Here is a 22,437-nt window from a genome sequence, read left to right on the forward strand (position 1 = left end):
GGTAAACTGTCACTTCTATAAAAATTTAGCTGTCTACTTTATAAAGTTAGCACAAGAATAATCTCAATTTTGTGGCATCTCAGGGTGCTGTGGCATCCCAGTGTGCCAAGGCACCCTGCTGAATGCAAAAGCATTATCACTTCATCCTGCAGTCTTCTGTAACTGTGTGTGCTGTTCAGGCAATGCTTCTTAACCAGGGTTTCATGAAATCATTTTAAGGGTACCATAGAGTGCCGTGCAAAGTTATCGCTGCTAGGTGTACAAACACATATGATTCATAAAATGAGCCCAGAGAAATTTCAAATAGGGATGTATAGTGTCAAAAAAATTCTGATGTGTTGTGATCTTTTCTTAATTTTTTGCAACAGAATTGCTGTTACTTTTCTATAAATAAAAAGCAAGTGAAAGTGAAGAACTGGCATTTTCTGAGGAAAGCCTTGAGTCTAAAAAGTTTGAAAACCACTGTGTTGGGGGAAAAAAGTGAGAGAGATGAAAGAAATTGCCTGACCTTGTATATTAGTGCTTCTCATGTAAGGCAGATTCTAATGTTACATTCTTTTATATTAAATACCCTAATTTCTAGAAATATGTATTTGTACTGTGTGATTGATTGTCTTGGGGAATGTTTGTACATATTAAACATTATTAATTTAAAGTTCTCTGTTTGAACATGCCTTCTGCAAATTAAGGCCAAGCTGTTTGTCTATGAGAATATCTGTAAATATTAAGCATCATTAATTTAAAGATCTTCTCTGCTTGAACATGCACTGTGCAAATTGAGGCCTGACTGGGTGTCAGCCTCTGGGGGCAGAGGTTTTATGTTCATTAAAATAAAGAATTCTGAGGATTTTGATTCTATAAAAGCGTGCCTTTTGCACAGGTTGAAGGTATGTGTGCAAGATATATGAGTTGCAAAGGCTTGAAAAAGGGGGAATTTATAGGTAGAAGCTTCACAGTGCATAAGGAGAAAGCAAGGAAGGTTGTGTTTGAAATACATTTTCCCTTAACACTGAACTTTATGAAAAATAGTACTAGGAAAGAGTATTTTTTTGTAATTCTTAGGTATTGTCTCATGGCAATGTGCGAATAGAATACTATTATAAGGCGACTGAGATGGGCTAGACATGGAAAAATTAGAAAGCAAACCAGAAAAATTAAACTTAAAAAAATTTTTTAATCTACAGTTGATTGCTTGGTTTTGGAGAGAGGACTCTTTTACAGACTTCTCTAAAAGATCATCATACTAATTGAGAATTCTGTTACATCTCTTGTTTTGGACCCTATATTCTGTGCTCAGTTAAAGGCTGGATCTGATTTTGCTAGTACAGTTTTGTAAAAATAAAAAACCCAAAACCCCACGAACAGCAAACCCCCTCACATAGATATTATATGTTTGGCATCATATATTTAGTTGATATCATATATTTGGACTTTTAAAAAGTCTTTGACCTGGTGTTCCATGATGTCCTCATGGAGAAATTGGGCAACTGCGGCCTCGACTACTCCACAGTCCGATGGCTGGGGAACTGGCTCCGAGGTCAGACCCAGAGAGTGGTAGTTGATTGAACTGAATCAACATGGCATTCAGTGACTGGTGATGTCCCCCAAGGCTCCAGTCTTGAACATGTACTCTTTAATGTCTTCATAAACAATCTGGACACTGGTGTCAGAAGCGGACTGGCTAAGTTTGTTGACGACACCAAACTTTGGGGAAGGATGTCCATGGTTGAGAATAGGTTGGTGATCCAGGCTGACCTTGATAGGTGTGCAAGGTGGCCAGATGAAAACCTGATGGCATTTGATATGGAAAAATGCAAGGTGCTCCACCCCGGGGGTGGGGTGGGGAACCCACATCACACTTATAGGCTCAGCAATGCTACATTTGCTAGCACTATGACCGAAAGAGAATTGGAGGTCATGATTGACCACAAGATGAGTGATGATCAGTTAGGGTGGCTAGGATCTGGAACCAACTTCCAAGGGAAGTGGTGCTGGCTCCTACCCTGGGGGTCTTTAAGAAGCGGCTTGATGCTTACCTGACTGGGGTCAATTGAGCCCAGTTTTCCTCCTGCCCAGGCAGGGGGTCAGACTTGAAGATCTACAAGGTCCCTTCCAACCCTACTTCTATGATTCTATGAGCATGAGCCACCAATGTGATACCGCAGCCGGAAAAGTGAACAAAACTCTGGCTTGCATCTATTGATGCATCTCAAGCAAGACCCAGGATGTCATCCTCCCACTGTACTCGGCCTTGGTGCGGCTGCAGCTGAAGTACTGCATCCAATTCTGGGCTCCACAATTTAGGAAGGATGTGGAGAAGCTTGAAAGAGTCCAGAGGAGAGCCACGTGCATGGTCAGTGGGCAAGAGAACAGGCCTTATGAAGAGAGGCTGTGAGCTATGGGATTCATCAGCCTGGAGAAGCACAGGCTCAGGGGTGACTTGGTGGCAGCCTATAAGTACATCAGAGGTGTGCATCAGGATCTGGGGGGAATGCCTGTTCACCAGAGCACCCCAAGGGATGGCAAGGTCCAGTGGCCACAAACTTCTGCAAGACTGTTTAGGCTGGACATAAGGAAAAACTTCTTTACTGTCTGAACCCCCAAGACCTGGAGCAGACTCCCCCCAGACATGGTGCAAGCACCTACTCTGGACACTTTTTTAAGAAACATTTGGATGCTTATGTTGCTGGGATCCTTTGACCTTAGCTGACTTACTGTCCCTTGGGCAGGGGGCTGAACCCAATGATCTTATGAGGGTCCTTTCCAGCCCTAATGTCTATGAAATCTATGAAATACCAGCTCTCCTCTGCCCCTTCTTCATTGGGACAATAAGCAATGTAAAGGATGAAAATGTGGAGAATGCCTGATGGTCAGAAAGTATACCATGGGCATATTAAAGGATAATAGTGTGTTTACTTGAATACAAGATGAAAATTTTCCCCACAGTTGGCATGGGGGGGGGAGCCCCTCCTTTTATAATCACATACAAGGAAACCTCATTAAAAACATGGTCTTTCCAAAAGAACATACATTTCCCACTGCAATTTCATTAAACTGCTGCCAAAAGCAGCATGTGCTTAGCAATGGAAACCAACTATGAAGTTGATTAAATGCAGCCAATACTGAGCATGACTATAAAACATGCAGCCCACATTGGGCAAACATGCTGATGGAAATGTTTTTATTTTTTTTGCACATTTTATTTAAAAAACACATTTCCAATTTATTCCTGTATACTTATAAAATGTCACATATTAAACACCATTGTTTTACCAAAACTTCATATAACAAAGCCACTACATAACAAATGGTAACACGTATGTTAAAAACCTTAACAACATACCTCTACTTCCCCCAAGAACCCTAAAAATATATACAAAACTTAATTTTGTTGTAAGGAGCCCCATAACTATCATTTAACTTTCTGCTAAAAAATCTGTTAAGCTCAAAGAACTGTAACTCCCAGAACTCCCATCAATCCTCTCTATTAGTTCAGTGAAACAAATGTGACCAGTCCTTTTTCCTCCATTTTTTTCTTCTGCTTCTTCTCTGATCTCTTTCTTATCCCAGTTGATGTAGTATTTCAATTCACAGTCTCAACTTTAGGCACCCTCTTTCAGTGAAAGCCAACACTAAAATAGCCATAAGTTTCTTACTTTCCATATACTGGTTTTAACACCTACTAACCATGTTCTCAATATTGTTTTCTCAGGCCCCTTTAGTATGAGTCCATATAGTACCATCTCTTTTGATAAGGACTGGCTTATTTTTGTAACCCTTAAAAAGAGTCATAACCTTTCCCACACACATTTTGCATAGTATTCTACCAGAATACATCTCCCACCATTTCTTCTTCCCCACATCTCTCCCTTGGATGCATTCCTGATCTCGCCAAATGCCATCTATGTTGCACCTCCCTCACTGGCAAGATATTTCTTATGATCATCCAAGTTAGATCAGTATGTTCCCCTTCCTGTCATTTGTCAGCCACTGTCCTCCACACCTTTACTTGTCCTTCTGTGAAGTTTCCCACTGGTGCCATCCTGTCTCTTTCCTTGTACAATTTTTGTTGATCTCTTGCAAACTTTCAGGGCTTGTGGCGGGGCACCCACTTTAAGGGGCTTGAGCAGGCTGTGGAGCAACTGGCAGGTGCTGTTAGGCCCAATTAGGGGGTCACATGACCCCAAGGGGGCCCCCAGATTGGATGAGGGCTGGGCAGTCAGGGTATAAGCCTAAATCCTATGAGCTGAGCCCCCAGAACATCTGGAGGATAGGGAAGGGACTATGGGGATGGAGGGAGGTTCTTGTGGTCCTGGGTAAGACTTGAAACTACATCCTGCTGAGGTTGGATGGTGTGGTGTGGCTGCCTGTGGCAGGGCAGTCTCCAGGAAATGTCACACCTGTGCCTCCCCAGTGAAAGATGAGGATGGGGTGCCGTAAAGCCTCAGCCCCCACTGCCTTGTGGGTACCCTGTGGAGGGGAAAGGCTAGAGGAGCACACCCTGACAGAAAAGCCAAGGTCCACTGTGTGGGGCCTGAGGCCTAAGGGGGTGTAAGGCCCAGTAGTCCAGTGAGGGGTGGAGTTGTGGCCCCAGTGAGATGGGCAGAGAAGCCAAGGCACTCCTGAGGACACCTGAGGCCAAATGTAGCCCGGAGGCTGAGTGAAGCCCAGCTAAGGAGCAGGGGGAAATGGAAGTGATTTTGGATGCCATCTGTAAGGCTTGGGACATGAGGTATAAGGGAAGGTTTGGAGCCATGTATTTTGCCCTTGGCATGAGGGCAACCAAATGGGCAGCCTCCCTCATATAAACCCCTATTTTTTTGGAAACATCAAAGGCATGGCAGGGGTGGCAGGGCAGACTGCCCTAGATAGGTGGGTGTGCCAATATTGTGACCGGCTTTGAGACGGCCCCCTGTCACAGGACCTCTAGTCCCACTGCTCCTATTTTGTACATAGTTATAAAACTTTCCATTCTTATGTAATGAACAGAATGTTGCCATGCCCATGGCTTCTTCCAAGAGCCCCCATATATTCTTGATCTTCTCAAGAATTTACCTGCCAAAAATTGGCTAAAGCATGCTGCTTTCCCTTCCTCCTCTTTTGCTGCTTTACACACTGTACTGTACTTGCATAGTTTGTGTAAACGAGCAGCCTTATGTCTGGCATTCCCCACACCGCCATCTTGCTTTATACAGCTATATTCTGGCTAGCCTTTCTCTTCTTGATCTGCAGAATAACACACATATTTCCCTTTGTACTTTGCCAACTGCTGCCATGATGGTGGAAACACAGTTCTGGCAGTAGCATCACTTTAACTGTCTACCACAAGGATAGGTTAGTGCAGTGTATCTAAATAGGACATACACTAGTGCCCATTAAGTGCAGTCATCTTTGCTACTGACCCTTTTTCAAGTTATTGTGAGCCACAGTATTGCTCTCTCTGTCACCTCCTCTTTCAGTCTGGAGCATGTCATTAGTATGGTCCCTCCCTCCAAGCGGTGAAGCCAGAAGAGTTTGCCCTGCGCCTCATTTGCATATAATTTTTTGAGCATCTTAGGACTCATGACAAGAACACCTGGTTCCAGTCATGTATGGGGGCTAATTATCACATGGATTGTTTGTGGTGGGATATCTGGAGAATACACACTTACTGAGCAGTGCTGAGCTATGGGGTTGTTGTGGAGGGCAGGGCCACACTAATATGCGCAAGGCTGAGAGAAGGCACAGCAGAAAGATTCTCAGTGAACTGTATGCAATATCATGGCTCACCATGACTTGAAATGCTGTTGGCTGTGGTAGGACCGAGCTCAATGAACTATGTGGTAAATCATCAACCTTTTCAGTTTGGAGTGGAAAAAAAAGTTGCTTCTTTCCATTGGGGTCAGTTCTAGTGAAAACTGTCACCCCTGCTGACACATTTTTCAGAGTCTTTTCTTTTATTATATTTGCTAACAATCAAGTAGAGTTGGCAAGCCAGTCAACTGACTGCATATTTTTTGACTGGCCAAAGATTAGGGCAATTTTACACAAAAAACTCTACATTTTTAATAATTTTCTTGACAGAAATATGATTTTTTATTGTTTTTAACACATTTAATGGAAAATGTGTGCTTTTTCTATGTATTATTTGGCTCTATTAGCAATTTTTTTATTTTATTTTTTACAATTTTTGGCTGATATTTGACTTGACCAGTAAAATACTCAACCCTACAACCAAGAATTGACTTTGCGTGTGTATGAAAAGAAATAGAGATAAGGAAGAAAGAGACTATAACTGTGGCATTGAGTGATCACCAGGTGCTGAAGGCAGAACTGAGTCTTGGTAAGAGGTCCTGTAAGAGGAAGGAGAATGTGGAAGTTAAATGTGAAATTGCTACATGATTAGGAGATATGTCAAGCTTACACAAGCCTGTATGGGGTGGGGAGGGTGGGGGACACTGAAGAAATATTCGAAGAGCACCAGAGAATGGTGGATGATGGTGAAGAAGAGGGTGGGCGAATTCTTCGGGAAACAAGGGTGAAGAACCACAGGGAAAAGAATGAAATTGCTGAGAGAGCATCAGTGAAAGATGCAGAAGCTGCTAACAGAAGCCACAGAAGGAAGATGGGTACAAGAATTACTAGAAGAAACAAGGCAAGAGATAGAAACCTGGTTTAAAAGAAAGATGAGAGAGAAAATGTTTTTAGCACAAGCACCCTGGGTGGGAGGAAATGAAGACTGGTCTCTACTTTTTGGCTAGAGTGAAGACTGTGAAAGAAGAGCTAAAAGTAGTGTGGGAAGCAGGTGGTGCCCAGGTAGAAAAGCAGGAGGTGATGTTAGAGGCAATGAGAAGATTTTATGAAGAGCTATATCAGAAGAAGGAAATAAACGGAAAGAAGAAGAATAGATTGAAGAGAAAGTAGAGAAAATAGAACAAAGAAAATGGAAGAAAAAAAATAAGATTAAAGGAAGTGGAGATGTGTTTAAAAATCTTTAACAGGAGCAGATAGATTACTTGTGTAAGTTTATGAGGAATTTTGCGTATGGTGTTACCAGATTTGCCCATCACTTTGTGGTGTGCTCATTTATTAGGGATACATTTCTAGGGTCTTTGTAATTCTATCAATGTGCTGCTTGTGTTACTGGTGTTTCTATACGGAGCAGTATTTCTCCCTTCTGCAAGTCCTCACCCCCAATGGAGCTATCTTGCAGGACTCAGTTTCAATGGGGCTGAGTTCCTCCAGTCACCAAATCAGTCATACACACAAACACACACAGATTAACGTGACATGCCTGACCCAGCCGGGTTGATCAGCATGGACAGGCTCACACCCTCATACGCCAAGAATCAGTTAATCAGAGCAACAATAAACTGCAGTCAGACACAAGCACACAGGTAAACAGAATACCTCTGAATCCAGCTGGGTGTCCAGCTGACACCCTCATGGGCCAGCATTCAGTTCATTAGGGCATGTCTGAGTCAAACTGGGTCAATCAGCCTGTACAAGCTGATCCCCTTATGTGTTTCAAACTCAGCACGTCCCAATCTTTAGCCTCTTGATGAGCAGACCCCACAGAATTTTTGGGCTTCACAGGGATCTTTAGCTTAGGTAAAAGAAACATTGCTGCAGAGCACATGAGGAAGGAGAAGTAGAGAAGGAAAAATATACCCAGTTACTGCCTGTTTGACTATAAAAGTTATTTATTGCTAAGTATATGAAATATATAATGGTACTAGTAGTAATAGACATGCAAAGGAAAAACAAACACAAACAATTACAGTATTACCCTGGTTTCACTAAGTAATTAGGGAAACTTAGCTCAAGCTTAACTAATACAGTTCAGGTTCAGAAATTTATGCCTAGAGAGAAAAGAGAGAGAGAGAGCGAGAACGCTGGGATCTCACCAGTCCAAGGCACTCGGATTGCAATGCTGCTTAGCACAATCCTTGAAGGGAGATGATCTGTTTCTTTCAGACTCTCGAGAAGAAAGTGGGTGGTGTGTGAGAGAGAGTTCTCGAAGCACACACACTGCTGCTTTTTTACAGATTTTTATACCCTCAGTTCAGTTTTTTCAAAGCATTCTTAATAGTATAAATCATTGTCTTTTCTATTGACAAGGGGTTATCTGGTTTGGAACGTCTCAAGAAACTGATTGATAATCAGGAAACACATAAGGTGAGGGAGTAATCAGACACTTGGGAGCCAGCTTGAAATTCCTATGGATAGCAGATATACTGATGGGATATCTCATGGTTTCTTCAGAAACAACAAATAGCTTGCAGCATCAGGGTTTTGGATTTTTACTTGTTGTGAACAAGCCTCAGCTTAGCATGACTTTTCCAGATCTTACTATACTCTTTTAACAGACTTAAGGCAATTATTAGAGTGTTCATAACCTTTTGTGGGGAGGACTTCCACCAGTCGTCCCAGGAAAAGTATGACAACACTTGTGGTCAGGGATCCAGTGGGCTGGATGCTGTGATGAACCCTTTACCATTGTTCAAATGTTTCCCATACCCCCTCTGCCTCAGTCTCTTGCCTCAGCATTCCCTAACCCAGCAACCGAGTTTTACCCAGTCAAGTTTAAATAGGCCTCCCATAGTGGGACCGGGGAATGTACGGCCCAAGATGCCTATTAAACTTAGAGGGGTGTGTGTGGTGGGGCAGGGAGTCCTTTGTAAATCCAGAATAGAAGGTCTGATAAATGCTGAGCTGGGTGTGTGTAAATGTGGGTTGATTAGCATTTGGAGCACAGATTCCCCATCATGCAGTGCTCCCCTGCTTCTCTGATCCCAGAATTCACTGCAATCTCTGCTTCAGGCGTTCTGTTTTCCATCTCCCATGTAAATGAATGGTCATCTGGTTCCATCTCGGATGCAAATGAGACCTAGGGCAGTTGTTTCACTCTTGTCACCTTTATCTGGAGGGTTTTAGGTGCGTCTCCCACTGCATCTTAATCAGTTTCATGTAGGTAAGGGGGGGGCGTGGAATTCTTTGTGAGTCGGACAGGCTGCGTCCTGTGCCAGGGTTCCCCAAGAACATGGAGCTGAGAGGTAACAATGGATAGGGAGGGATATAGTGGAATTTTTCAAGGAAATAGTGAAAACAGGAGGGGCAGGAACAATTTTACAATAGGCATTGTGATCTTGCTCTTCAAGAAAGGGGGGAAGGAACTTCTGAAAAACTGGAGACAATTGCACTATTTAATATGGATTATAGACTAAGTTAATGGCCAAGATGCTGGCTTTGAGGATGAGGAAAAACCTCCAGAAGATGATGCAAGACCAAGTATGTGCAGTATCAGGTACAAGGATCTTTGAAGCCATCAGAGTGATTAGAGATGCACTGTCCCTTATCCAAGAGATGAAAACAAACACAGTTATAGCAAACCTAGACTTAAAAAAGTATATGGCATAGTGGATCATGATTACATATTCAGAGTGCTAGGAAACATGGGGTTCCTGCAGAAATTTATGTGTTGGATAAGGTTATTGTATAGAGAAGCAGAGTTATGTCCAAATTAATAGGCACCGAAGCAGGGCCATGAAAATCTATACAGAGGAGAGACCAGGCTGTTCCATGTTGCCCCTACTATTTGTGTGCAGCATGGAACCGTTAGCACAAAGAATAAGAAAAGACAAGATAGTAAGTAGTGTAACGATACCAGGAGGGGGACAAGTAAAATGTGCATTATACATGGAAGATATGAATGTTGTAGTTAGAGCTGGACTTTCAATGGAAAGGGTGTTAAAGCATACATCAGAGTATGCAGAAGTGATAGGGACTACACTAAATAGATTGAAAAGCACCACAATGGGAGTGGGGACCTGGCAGGACTTGGAGAAGTTGGCCTTCCAATGAGGGAGAGAGAAAATAGAGTGCCAGGGGTCCCAATGGACACTGAGAGGAGAAAGTAATACAGCATGGGAAAAGGTGATGGCAAGGATATGGCAGATACTTTGGTTATGGTCCAAAAGGACACAGTCCTTTGCTGGGAAAGTGGCAACAATTAAGGCTGTGCTACTGCCAATTTATTCTATATATAGGAATTGTATTCCCACCGATGTGGTGACAGGCAGCATACAGAGGGATATGTGTTATTCTGGAATGCCAAAAGAGAAAGGTTGCCTAGATCTGAACTGTACAGAGCAAAAGAGATGACTTGGGATTGTTTGTCTATGAAAAATATGTAAGCACGGTATACAAAGCAGCAATGGAGGGAGAGAGGAAAGCACTGCACATAGTCTGATTTCATGAAGTTGCAATTTTTAGGAAATGGGGAGTATATCAGACCTCTTTAAAGAGTCTATAGGCATGGCAACTGCTGATTCATTACATCAGGATGGAAGGTCTCATACAGAGGTATAAAATAGAGAAGGTAGAGTTGGAGGTCCTGAAGTATCATAAGAAATTCTGGAAGTGGTAAGGGAAAGAAGCAGGATGGTGCTAGTGGAAAGCTTCACAGAAGGACAGGTGAAGAAGATGTGCGGAGTAGTGGCAGGTAAACAACTAAAAGGGGAGCATGCTGACCTAGCATGGATGGTTGTAAGAAATATCTTGCTGGTGAGAGAAGTGCAACAGATGCGGCTTGACAGGGTCACCAAAGTGTCCAAGGGAGAGGTGCAGGGAAGAGCAAACAGTGGGATGTGTGTTTTGGGAGTGTACATATGGTGTTGAAAAGGGTCCACTGCTTTCTGAGTGTCACCAAAATAGACCTGTCATTGTCATGGGAGATGGTACTATATGGACTCAAACCAGAGAGACCAGAGGAAATGTTATCTAGCAATTTATTAGCATGTGTTAAAACTAGTTTATGGAAAGTAAGAAACCTCTGGGTGCTTAAGGGGCTTTTGCTTAAAGAGAGTGCCTGAAGTTGGGGCTGCATGAACTGAAATACAAGCAGTCCTTGAACTTACGACACAATTGGTTCCTGAAAGCTGCATCTTAAGTCGAAATGTTGTAACTCGGAACCAATTTCCTCATAAGAAACAATGTTATAAATGGGGGATTGTTTCCTGAACCAAGGCCCAATGCCCTATTTTCCCCCAAAATGCCCCAGAACTTTGTACTTGATCAATTATAGATGAGTAATATAGCTATATTAATGTATTTATATTGTAAATAGCAATCATATTGATTTGGAAGGACTTCTTTGAGGTGACTTTGCTGGACTTTTGAAAGGTTCTTGGTTGGACTTTTTCAAGAGTTTTTGGCTGGAGTCTTCTCAGGAGTCTTGGCTGCAGGTTTTTCTGGAGTCTTGTCTGTTTTTTTAAAGAAAATGTCCAAGGAAGTGTGGACAGATGTTCTCCAGGGAGATGAGCGATGCAGTGAACTTGTTCGCTGGCATGGCGTCGCATTGGATCAAGCGTTGTAAAGTCGAAACTGACGTCATAAAGTTGAAACAGGGTGTCAGTTTATAAACTTAAGTGCGAAATGTTGTAACTCGAAACATTGTAAGTCGAGGACTGACTGTACTACATCGAACATGACAAGGAAGAGATCAGAGAAGAAGAGGTGGAGGAAAAAAGGACTGGACACACTTGATTCACTGAACCAACAGAGAGGACTGATGGGGCAGTGCAGAGAGTTCCAGGTGCTTACAGAGGTTTTCATGGGGTTCTGTATGAAGAAAAAGAATTCTGTAAGGGTTTTTTTGTGGGATGTTAATGTATGTTTGTTTAAAGGTTTAATATACGTAGTTGTATGTTTTGGATATGTACTTGTTTTTGCAATATGAAGTTTTGGTAAAACTAGGGTGCTTGATATGTGAAGCTTTGTAAATGTAAAGTGATAAATGCGTGTTTAATAAAATTTGTTAATAAAGAAAAGTTTGTACTAGATATAAGTAGGTGCCAAAGTGCTTCTCAAAAGTGAATTTATAAAACATTTGTGGTAAAACTTGCAGTAGTTTAAAAAAAAGGTAACATACATCAATTCTGGATGAATTGCATCTATGGGTACTATATGCAAATTGCTACCAGCCACATTTAATTTCAGAGTTTTTGTTGTGAAATTTGCTTCTCACTTCCAGGTGCTTAAGTAGAGCAGGGTCTGGTAGTAAGGAGAGGGGGAAGAGCTGCCAGTGGAAAAAGTTGTGGGGAAGCAGAGAACAAAGGGCTACCTGACCCTTCCAGATTTATTTTCTCTGCTATAGCAGGGGGGGAGACCAAATTCAAGGCAAACTTCCAATAATTAGATTCTGTATCTGGGAAATTATGTTAAGTTTATAAATTTTCCATATATAAAATCTAATCATTGGAGGGTCATCTTATAATCAGGTTAATCTCCTATCCAAGTAAATATGGTATTACAGCATTTGTAAACAAGCAATTTCCTTTTTGTAAAATAAATAAATAAATAAAATTAAATCAGATTTCTTCTGAATGTCCTAGCTTCATTTTGTTCAGCTAGTAGAAACCTGCCCGTCTGGTTTATAAAATCATGTTGCTAAAACATAAAGCAAAATGGTATGACTCATTTGAACTATTCTTTGGGTTTTTTTTTTTTTTAAAGGATTGCTGATGGTATTTTCAAATAAACTTGCTGTACTTTGTGTTTGCCTCTAAGAATGTAAGCCTCTAGCACACTGTTCTCAATCTTTCTAGACCCAGAGCACCCTTGTTAGAATCCAGGCACCCCTCATAAAATGTGAGCTCTTAGTTTTCATACATTATTTTTACTATAGGAAAATAATAGAACAATTCTGTTTTTAGACCCTCTGGGCAGGGTCTGTCCCTTTTGCTATGTGTTTATACAGTGCATAGTGCAGTGGATCCTGAGCTACAGCTTGGTTCCCAAGCCATCAGAATAGTTTCCAACACTGAAGTTAACTGTATCTGGTATGAAAGATGATGATGGAGCAACATCTTCCTCTTCCTTCAGTTGGATACTAATTCTGCTTCTTTGAATAAGAACTGGCAATAGTGGAAGGAAAAAGAGGTAATTCCCTTTATTTCCTCAGTGTCTACAAATTTGTTTTTAGGTTTGATTCTCTTGAACTCCATGGGTGTCTTTACATGTGCTCTGGGATGGGGGATGTTTTAATTAGAGCAGCTCCTGAAAGCCACTCTAATTAAAGCGCCCACAGCATTCTGTGTATTCAGCATCCTGCACTTCAAAATGGCAGCAGGGGCCATTTAAAGAGGTGTGCCTGGAGTCTAACAAGGGTGCCGTAGGCCTAGAAAGGTAAGGAACAGTGTGCTTAGAGGCTTACATTCTTAGAGGCAAACTCAAAGTAGAACAAGTAAATATGGTAACAAGGTATCTAGGGTGAAATGAATGAGGGCCAGTTTGTGAAGTCAGTAGAAGTTGTTCACTGGTTTCAAAAGTTTTCAGAGTTGATCTAGGGCTTGCTTTGTTTTTCTGTGTAGTGTTGTGAGATCATAGGAAAGTAGGACTGGAAGGGACCTTATGAGGTCACCTAGTCCAGCCTCCTGTGCCAAGTAGGATCTTCTCTGACTAAATCATTCCAGTCAAGTGTTTGTCCAACCTGCGCTTTAAAATTTCCAAGGATAGAGATTCCACAGCTCCTCTAAGCAGCCTATTTCAGTGCTTAACCACCCCCATAGTCAGATGTTGTGTACTGAAAAGCTTGTCCGAGCAATTATTTTCTTTGCAGACACTGGATCAGTGTAGTGCACTTGCCATGCTTCAGTGTCATCTATGAAAATGTTTAAGGAGCACTCTTTTCACTAACTTGGTATATTTTCCTAGAGTTATTTTATAACTCTATTCAATTTGTTAATTATGAAACAGTACATATATAAGACTTTTAGGGGCTTAGCTGCTTCTCACCTCATGCCAGAAATATCCCCTCCCCCACCTCCAAATCAAAGCTTCTTTATTCAAAACCAAAACTAACAATTTTCAGAAGAGAGAAAAGTTCAGGTATCTATTCTGTCTTCCTGGGCTATTTATCTCTGTTTAATACTAGTTATCTGACAGCTTGTAAACAGAAGGCCTTCTGATGACAAAGATGCAATCACAACAATGAAGGAGCTTTTTGAGGCCTTTCCCCTGCCAAATTATTTTTAATGAAGTAAAGCTCTGGAACAAGATTGGATTCTGGATGGTAGACTGGTGCCATTTCTACTTTCAAAAACACTTTAAAAGGAATAAAGAAAACCCAGCCCTCTTCACAAAGAGTAATCAGGAAGCACTAAATGTATCATAATTTACACATTGTGGACAACATTTTTTTCCTGATCTGCAACGGCAGAGCTTGAGTGAGAGAGCTACATGTGAAGAGGAAGTGGGATATTAGGCATGAGATCTGCCATGTGGATCAGAATTTTTATGAGAAAACAGAATTTTGCCATAAATGCATAGTAATAGAAAACCTTGGCAGTTCAATAACATTTTTATGGCATGTTGATTACCATTATCACATTCAACATTATTTACAAGATGATTTGCTTAAATCTAAGTGAGGAAGAATTTAAATTGTCCTAGTTATCACTGAGAGGTTAAAATCCGCTAGAGCTCTTCTAACCAATAAAACTGCCGCCTCTGTCAGACAAAGCTAACTGAATGCATGAATGCCACTGCGCATAGTTGACAAAGGCAGAACATTTTTGTGAAAAGCCTGTGTAAATTCTTTCCCACAGAAGTCAACGAAAGGGTCGGTTGTCCTGGGCTACGTATTCCGTCACTTAAACCTAGTGGAGATAGATTACTTTGGACTGCGTTACTGTGACAGAAGTCATCAGACGGTGAGTAAAAGACATGGCAGATTGAATTTTCCAGCTCTAAAACTTTACCCTGTTCTTGACCTTTCCCAGTGGGGTGCTAGGTGGTCACACTTTCAATAACTTTCAGTGTTCCATGAAACAACAAGATTTCCGATAGCAATTTTTTTTTACATTTGTTTTCATGGAAACACTGGAATTTTTGCTATTGACTTAAATGAGGCCAGAAACAGGCACCTAAGTCTGCACAAGACAAGTGAAAATAATATGAAAAAAAGATGTTGGAAATTAACAGAAGTATAGTGTTATCATGAAAAGTGCTGGTAAAATTCTTCATTTCACTTAAACCAGGTAACTGTTTGCCTTATATGAATTTTCTGAGTGTATGATAGTTCCCCAAATAGGAATTTTGGTTGTAAGTGAGCTGGTACTAATTTATTCCTTGTTTGCCTGGGATTAAGCTGATAGTAATTTATTTAGGGAGGGACAGTAACCACAATGTTCCCTGGCATGTCATAAATTGTTCACTCATGGACTATTTCTTGCCCCACAGTTTTAGAGTGAGATGACCGATATGGCAGGAGGCTTTTGGCTGCCAGAATGTATTTATATCATGTTTGCTTGCTTTGTGAAAATGGGTGGCCTAGAAAAAGTATGTATAATAATGACCTTTTGACTCCACTTGAACTGGCATTGTAGTTCTCAAGTCTCTGTTGTTTGGTGGAAGAGGCTCCCTTTGATAGGCTGTTATATATGTAGTACACCTTTCTCCAAAAAGTTTATGATCATACATAGATAAGAAAATAGAAAGGCCCTGTATTGTCCTTATTTTGCAAAGGCCCAATTTATTCTTCAGCTTTGCTTGCATAACCTTACTGGTTAGGAATGTGAAAAGATTGCATATATTAGCAGCATATATATATTGGCAAAAGCTCTAGTATATATATGCGGTTGCAATGTCAAAATAATTATTTTAGTTCCAGGGACCAGTATAAACTTGTATCAGCAAACTGCTCTTTTGCCAGTGGCTGTGTACAGATGTTCAGTTTCTACCAAGAGAATTGCCATTTTCCTGGTAGAAACCAAAAGTGTGCAGACATTGAAGTTTTTTCTCCAGAGCAAAAATGGCAGCTGTAAGAGAAAAATAATGTGGGAACAACCAGGGTTAAATTGCTTCTGGGAAACTGAATGTCTGCATACTTTTGCCAATTTAAACTCCTACTTGGGACCAGGAGGCATGTAGCTGGGGGAGTAGCTCCTATGTCTGCTTGAGACTACAGTCACAGAAGTTCCCAGTATGAGAAACTTGCAGGGTCTTTGTTGTGTCATTTGATCTGCTTGGCTCCCAGACAGTGGGAGCCGAGAGCAGGGAGCACTGGCCCAGGGCGGCTCCCACAGGATGAAATTTCTTCTGATAGAAATGAATGTCTGCACACAACTTTTATCTACTAGAGGTGTTTGTCTACCTTGTGCCAGTAAAGCTGTAATGGCAAACATTCTAATGTAGATGGAACCTACATTAGACAGTCCTTTGTCACCTACCAGGTGAAGTTGTTCACACGATGATGGCAAGTGCTAAAGGACCATTTTCATTTATAATGTTTAGTTTGCCTCTGCTGGCCACAAAACATGCTTACCTATGTTCTGATCATGAAGGACAGTGCCACAGTTCTAAGTTTGGAGGGGCAAGAATTTATAACCCACTCCTTTTGCATATTTTGTTGGATCTTGTTCAATATCCACCTGGGACATGTATTTAATAACTAACAGAAGAAAGTAAGGGAAAAAAATGATAAAATATACTAAGTAACTGAAGTAAGGAGAGGCTGTATCACTGTGCCAAAGAGCTGGGAGGGTGTGAGCTAGTCAAGCTCCTGGAGAGGAAATAAACAGGTTTTGTTGTTGTTGTTGTTTTGGGGTTTTTTTGCATTATTATTTATGGAAGCCAGCTGTTGATAACCAAAGTTGTGACAGAGCTTGATATAATGAAGAGTGTAATATTATCCTGGTTTGACTGTAGGTTAGAATATTAAAAGTTCATGTATTCTCAATTAGTTTAGCAATAGAGGCAGTCTGTTACGTGAGCAGTTGTGAAACTTCCCCACTTTTCCAGGATACCAAGGGCATGATTTTCCCTTCACTTACATTGAAGTTAGTGAATAGTAGTTAGCTAGCTCATTGAGGTTATATCATTGTAAAACCAGTATAAATGAAAGAAAAATCATGCCCTTATTAAGGGCTATGGAGTTGGAATTCAGTATCTAGCTGTCTTGAAGTTTACAGAAAAAACTCCGCTTGATGTGGTCATATTTTTTAAATAAGCAGTTTACCTTTGGGAGTAGAATTACACTTGTCAGGAATATCATTCTTCAACTTGAAGGTTTTAATAAATTATAGTGTTGACTAAGTCCTAATCAATATATTCACTCCTTCCTATGAAAATAACCCAAACTGTACTTATGCCAATATACAATTACAACAGCATTGGCTAGCAGATACAGACTGTATTACAGAGCTCTGTACTGTATTATTCAACCCTTTTTTAAAGGCTATTCCACAGTCTAAAAATTTAAAAGATCGTATTGAGTTTTACTGGTAAGTTTTCAAGCTTTGTGACTGTTTTGTTGAAGTGAAAATAAATTATGAATTCAAGAGAACACTTTTGAAAGCATATATTTTTTAAATTTTGTGTGCAAGCTAAAATGAAAATTCTCTAGTGAATTAAAAAATAAGCTATCTTTTGCTTTCTAAAATGGTTTACATTGCTCATGTAGAGGCAAAACAGAAAATTATAGCTGACTGAGATATATGCATTACCAGAGTGATATACCTTGCACAATAAAGGGTGGTGGATTCAGATTTATTGGGGCCCTGGGCAAACAGAAAATTAGAGGCCCTCCATACCCCATTATAAACATGAACGTATTATGCCATTTTTCCTGCACAGCTGGGACCTAGGTCCCGGGATCTGGACTCCAGTGTGGGGAGGGGCCCCTTCCCCTCCTGATGCTACTGCTGCCAAGGGTGGGGCAGGCCTCCATGCCCCATGGATGAGGCTGAAAGGACCCAGCTAGGCTGGGGATGGGGTGTCACATGCCCACTTCTCCTCCCTTCCCTGCTGCCCCCCCCCTCCCCCCCCCGAGCTGGAACGGAGCTGAGCAGGGTGAGGGCAGATATGGGATGCCTGCTGTGGGCTTGGGGCTCTGTCCTGCTGCCTTTGCCCTGGGGGCCCCGTGTTGGCCGCATGCCCCCTGTCTGCCTCGCCGCTCCTATTGGTACAGGTGGGCAGACGGCGTGTGGCCAGTGCGGGGCTCCTGAGGGAAATGCAACAGAATGGAGATCCCCAAGCCCACAGTAGGCAGCTTGCATCCACCCCACGCACAAATCTGTGGGGGGGGCACATGCCCTGTCATTTTTTACAGGAACCAAGGGCAGATTAAGATTTATTTTCTAAATTTTTTAGGGGCCCCACGGGCCGGATAGAATGGCCTTGCAGGCTGGATTCAGCCCACAGGTCATATTTTGCCCGCCCCTGCTCCACCCCCTTACTCTTTTTCATGCCAGCAGGCTCCATTGAAGCTGCAGCCTGGAGCACTGAACTTGGCCTTAGCTTAGCCCTGTAGCAGCATTATGCAGCCTGCATGGCTGCTGTGGGGGCTGTACTGGGCTAAGGCCATGCTTAGTACCCCAGGATAGTATGCGGATGGAGCCTGCCCACTCATGAAGCAAGAGTAAGGAGTGGGAAGCAGGGATCAGAGGCTGTGGGGGAAGAGGGAAGGAGATAAGAGGGAGGGAGAGGCTGCTTGTGAGGTAGGGAACAGAGGCTGGGGAAGAAGAGGGGCCAGAGGCTGCAAGGGGTGTGAGGGGTGGCAAGGAGGCAGGCACAAACAGGGGGCAAGCTGCTTGACCTCCCCATATCAGTGCCCCCTCACTGCCTGTCTCCCCCTTTCCCCACAGTGGTGGGGGGATGAATTAAAGACAACCCTCCAATTGTTAGGTTCTATGACTAGAAAATTATAACATTTATACATTTTCCATGTATAAAATCTAATTATTGGTGTGTTGTCTTAAATTCAGTGTCACTTTAGATTTGGATAAATGTAGTACTATTATTTCTGTACCTTTAGTGTCTAGGAGCCCTACAGATATGGCTTCTTTTGCAGGTCTGTCTCTTAGGGGGGCACATTTTGGTAGTATAAAGCATAAAGCAGACCCTAGGTTCCATTTGCAGTCAAACTAGGATCAAGGAGTCACAGCTGGCTTCCTCTTGCCCTGCATTTCTTTGTGCAGTGTTTTATATGGTAAGAAGACTTTTCTCCAAAAAAGTGAGTCATAAAATCATGGGGTAGGAAGAGACCTCAAGGATCATCTAGTTTAACCCTGTAAAAATGCTGGCTTCTCTGTTTTTAAACCATCCCTGTTTAACCTCTTTTTGAAAACCACCTATGAAGGAGATTTCAAAACTGTAAAATTACAGTACTATTTATCAAGTATTGCAATAGACTATTAGGAAAATGTGTGCTCCTATTACATATGTGCATAGAGCTAGTAAAATATTGAAACTAACTTACATGGAAAGTATATAAATGAATAATCCTGGCTAAATATACGTATGTTTACAGTATTCATTATATTCTTTGTTAGTTTGTGATCTGTAGTGAAATTTTGTTGCATCTTGAGAATTGTAAATTAAAGAATAAAACTCCATGGTATTAACAAAACCTTGCATGAACTGTAAATGAAAAAAATATAATTAACCAAAGGCTTGTGAAAGGAATAATTACAGAAATCAGCATAAGGTTTAGTTCTGCACTGGCATGCATGAGACCTGGATTTGATTTTTATAGTTTCACACTTTTGGAACTGTATCTGTTTAATGTCTAGAGGGAATATAGATCTGTCTGCTTATTTATTTGGGAAATAAATTAAATAGGAAATACTTTCAGATCAGTGTCTGATACAGAAATGTGTGGGGATGAGCCTCATGTTAACTCTTTACAGTCGGAAAGGAATATTCTAAACCTTGATGATTATCTAATTCTAATCTAATTATAACATATGTTCTGATGAGGTTTTACAGGAATTTATTTCTTAAAAGACTGAACAAAACCAGTCAGACAAAGATGAAAATACTTTAGAAAACCTATCAGATCATGCTTTCATAAGACTTGAAATGAACCTTTTTGTTGAGGTATTTCAGTCTGTCTGTGCTTTAGCACTTCCAGGTGGCCCTTTTTAACAAGGGTCTGCCAATCATCTCCCCCTCCTGTGTTATAATTATAGTGGCAATTCCCCCAGAACCTGATTATGGCTCCGTGGCACTAGGCACTATATATGTAAGAATAGTCTTTGTTGAGAAAAACTCTCCATCTCATTTAGAAGATGAGATAGAACAGACTGATGCAATAGGCTGAAAAGTGCAAGATAATAGTGAGAGGTCCATGGACTCTGTTGCTGGCAGAAAATGGAAGTTTACATTTCCAGGGTGTTAACACTGACCATCTTTCATGAGCTCTAATTCGCTGATACACCAAGCACCATCGCTCAGAATACACCCAAAACCTTTCTGTTAAAAATGTCACTCAAGCACTTGATTTTGTAAATTGCAAGACAAATGGTGCTAGATTTCCAGTTGTTTGTATAGCTTCTAAACTGCAGTTTAGTCCATCCTGTATGCTAGTATAAAATAGTAAGTAAGGACTTCATCATAATGCATCCCTTCCTCTCCATGCTCAGAGTCATGTCCTTCTCCCCTCCCCTTTGTCCATCCCCCATCTGCTGTGGCTGCTTTTCCCACTGTCCTGGGGTAGGGGAATCTGTAGAGCTTCTCCTGCCTGCTCTAACTGGGCTGTGTAGAGGCTGGGCTCACTGGGGGTAGCATACCGATAGTGGCTTCCTGTGCCTGCTCCTGGTGGGGGGACTGGGCAGTGTGGGGAACTTACCTCTCCCAGTTGCTGCTGCCACTGTTCTCAGCTCAGCCTAGCCCCCACACAGCCTGGCTGAAGCCGGCAGGAACAGCTCTGAAGCTTCCTCTGCCCCGAGGATAGCAAGGAAAGTAGTAGTGACTGGAGGAAGAGAGGACAGAAGGGGAGTGAAGAGGATGTGCCTCTGAGGCTGGAGGGGAAAAGGGGGGATGCTTACCTGCTTTGGGAACTTTAAGAAGTCCCAGAGCTCTTGCATCAGTGGGATGGAGGGGAGGAGGCTGGGAACCTGGGTACAGCAACCCTGCAGTGCAAATGACTGCTCCTGCACCCCACCTTTGCCAAGTCCTGGATCTGGCCCTGTGAGTTGGAACTTGTTCTGAGCAGTCTCCCCGTAATGCTTGCTGCATTTTGGACACGGCAGGAGCTAGCTGTGCAGTCAGAAAAACAGCTGTTTGTCAGTCCAAACCCCCACTAGAGTCTTGAAAAGTCTTCCATATGTACTGGGGGTCTTGGACTGACTGTCTTGGACTGACTGACAGCTGTTTGTCAGTCCCAGCCTCTGCACCGCATCGGAGTTGGTGAGGACTGCTCAGATTATCTCTGTGGAGCAGTTCCATGATAGTTGACAATGTGTTACTTAATATCATGTGGAGATACTCCTTCTGTGAAAAGTATTAACTTTGCTACAATATGATGGCACTTAATATGTTTTACTGCTGGTGGATGTTGGCTTTTTAAGTGCAGTTAACATCCAAAGTGTAGTGTGCAGCAAAGACTTAAGCTGCTGTCCCAGAGGGTGGGGAGATGAGCAATCAAGTACAGGTGTCAAGTCTAGGGAGTAGTCTGGTGGTGGTGGTGGCAGGAACCTAGATCAGCCCAGGTGGGCCTTTTGTCTTTTCTCCATCTTTAAGGACCATGGGGAGCTCCTGTCTAATGTAGTGTTCCTGTACAGTGATGGTCTTCATGGAATATGTCCTGAAGCACGAGGGGAAAATGTGGTTGGGCTGGCTTTCTCATAACTCCTCAGAAATTGGGGTTGCTTGGTTACTGTGTAGTGCCCCAGAACAGGCAATAGTGGTTAAAGCTGAACAGAATTTGATGGGACAAAGAATATTCCCATATGTAAAGAGTATCAAGATTTGCTGGAAGCAATGGTGATATGAGAATGTCTTAAAGAAAAGGTTGATGAATCTTTTATAACGAGAAAGTGTTAGGTAATAAAAACACAGTGAAGGTTCCCAAATCTCCAGTGCCTAGATAAGAGGTACTCCTTTCATGCCATAGAAACCTGGCAGTGCTTTATGACATTGGTACAGTCTCATGTTCCCCTCTGCCAAATTGTTCTCCTTTAAACCTCTCACATGAAATGTCCACAAGTGGAAGCTGACCAAAGCAGCATTAATTTAGGTATTTTTTCCTCATCTTATAGGAAACTCCTACCTGCAAACAGGGAGATCAGAGAACATCAGCTAGCAAGGTAGCTCCCAACAGCATGGCTCTTTTGGTGCTACATAACCCAGAGGCCTCAGACTGTGTAATATCAGTCTCTGTAAGGGAAAAAGGACAGGGAGCTGAATGTGTTCTGCTCTGTGGCATGGCCATAGTCATCAACTCAGCAGCAGGCCTAAGGACTAATGCCAGAGGCCCTGACTAGGAGTCCCCTGCTGCACATACTCATATGTATTAATAAAGTTACATTTCTTGCTCTGTTCTCCATAAATGAAGCACCTATAGTCCCCTCAGCTTTCAAGGTTATTATACCCAAAGGAACAGATGAAGAAAAAAATGGATCTAAAGAATTAAGAACTAAAAAATGGATCTAAAATATTATTTTTCTCTAGTTG

The 22,437-nt window shown here is 41.9% G+C and overlaps 1 protein-coding gene across 4 annotated transcripts in view; it reads left to right on the forward strand.

Moving 5' to 3' along the window:
• EPB41L4A (erythrocyte membrane protein band 4.1 like 4A) overlaps nucleotides 1-22,437 on the forward strand; it is a 237,893-nt gene that overhangs the window by 82,389 nt on the left and 133,067 nt on the right. For 3 of the 4 annotated variants that reach the window (XM_059724947.1, XM_059724946.1, XM_006266261.4), the window contains exon 2: nucleotides 14,589-14,693. The exons of the other annotated variant lie outside the window; for it this stretch is intronic. In XM_059724947.1, the coding sequence (XP_059580930.1) occupies nucleotides 14,589-14,693 (105 nt within the window). The remainder of the gene's footprint in view (nucleotides 1-14,588; nucleotides 14,694-22,437) is intronic. 4 annotated transcript variants of the gene reach the window in all.

Source organism: Alligator mississippiensis, chromosome 3 (assembly GCF_030867095.1).
Source record: "Alligator mississippiensis isolate rAllMis1 chromosome 3, rAllMis1, whole genome shotgun sequence".
In the NCBI taxonomy this organism is placed as follows: domain Eukaryota; kingdom Metazoa; phylum Chordata; order Crocodylia; family Alligatoridae; genus Alligator; species Alligator mississippiensis.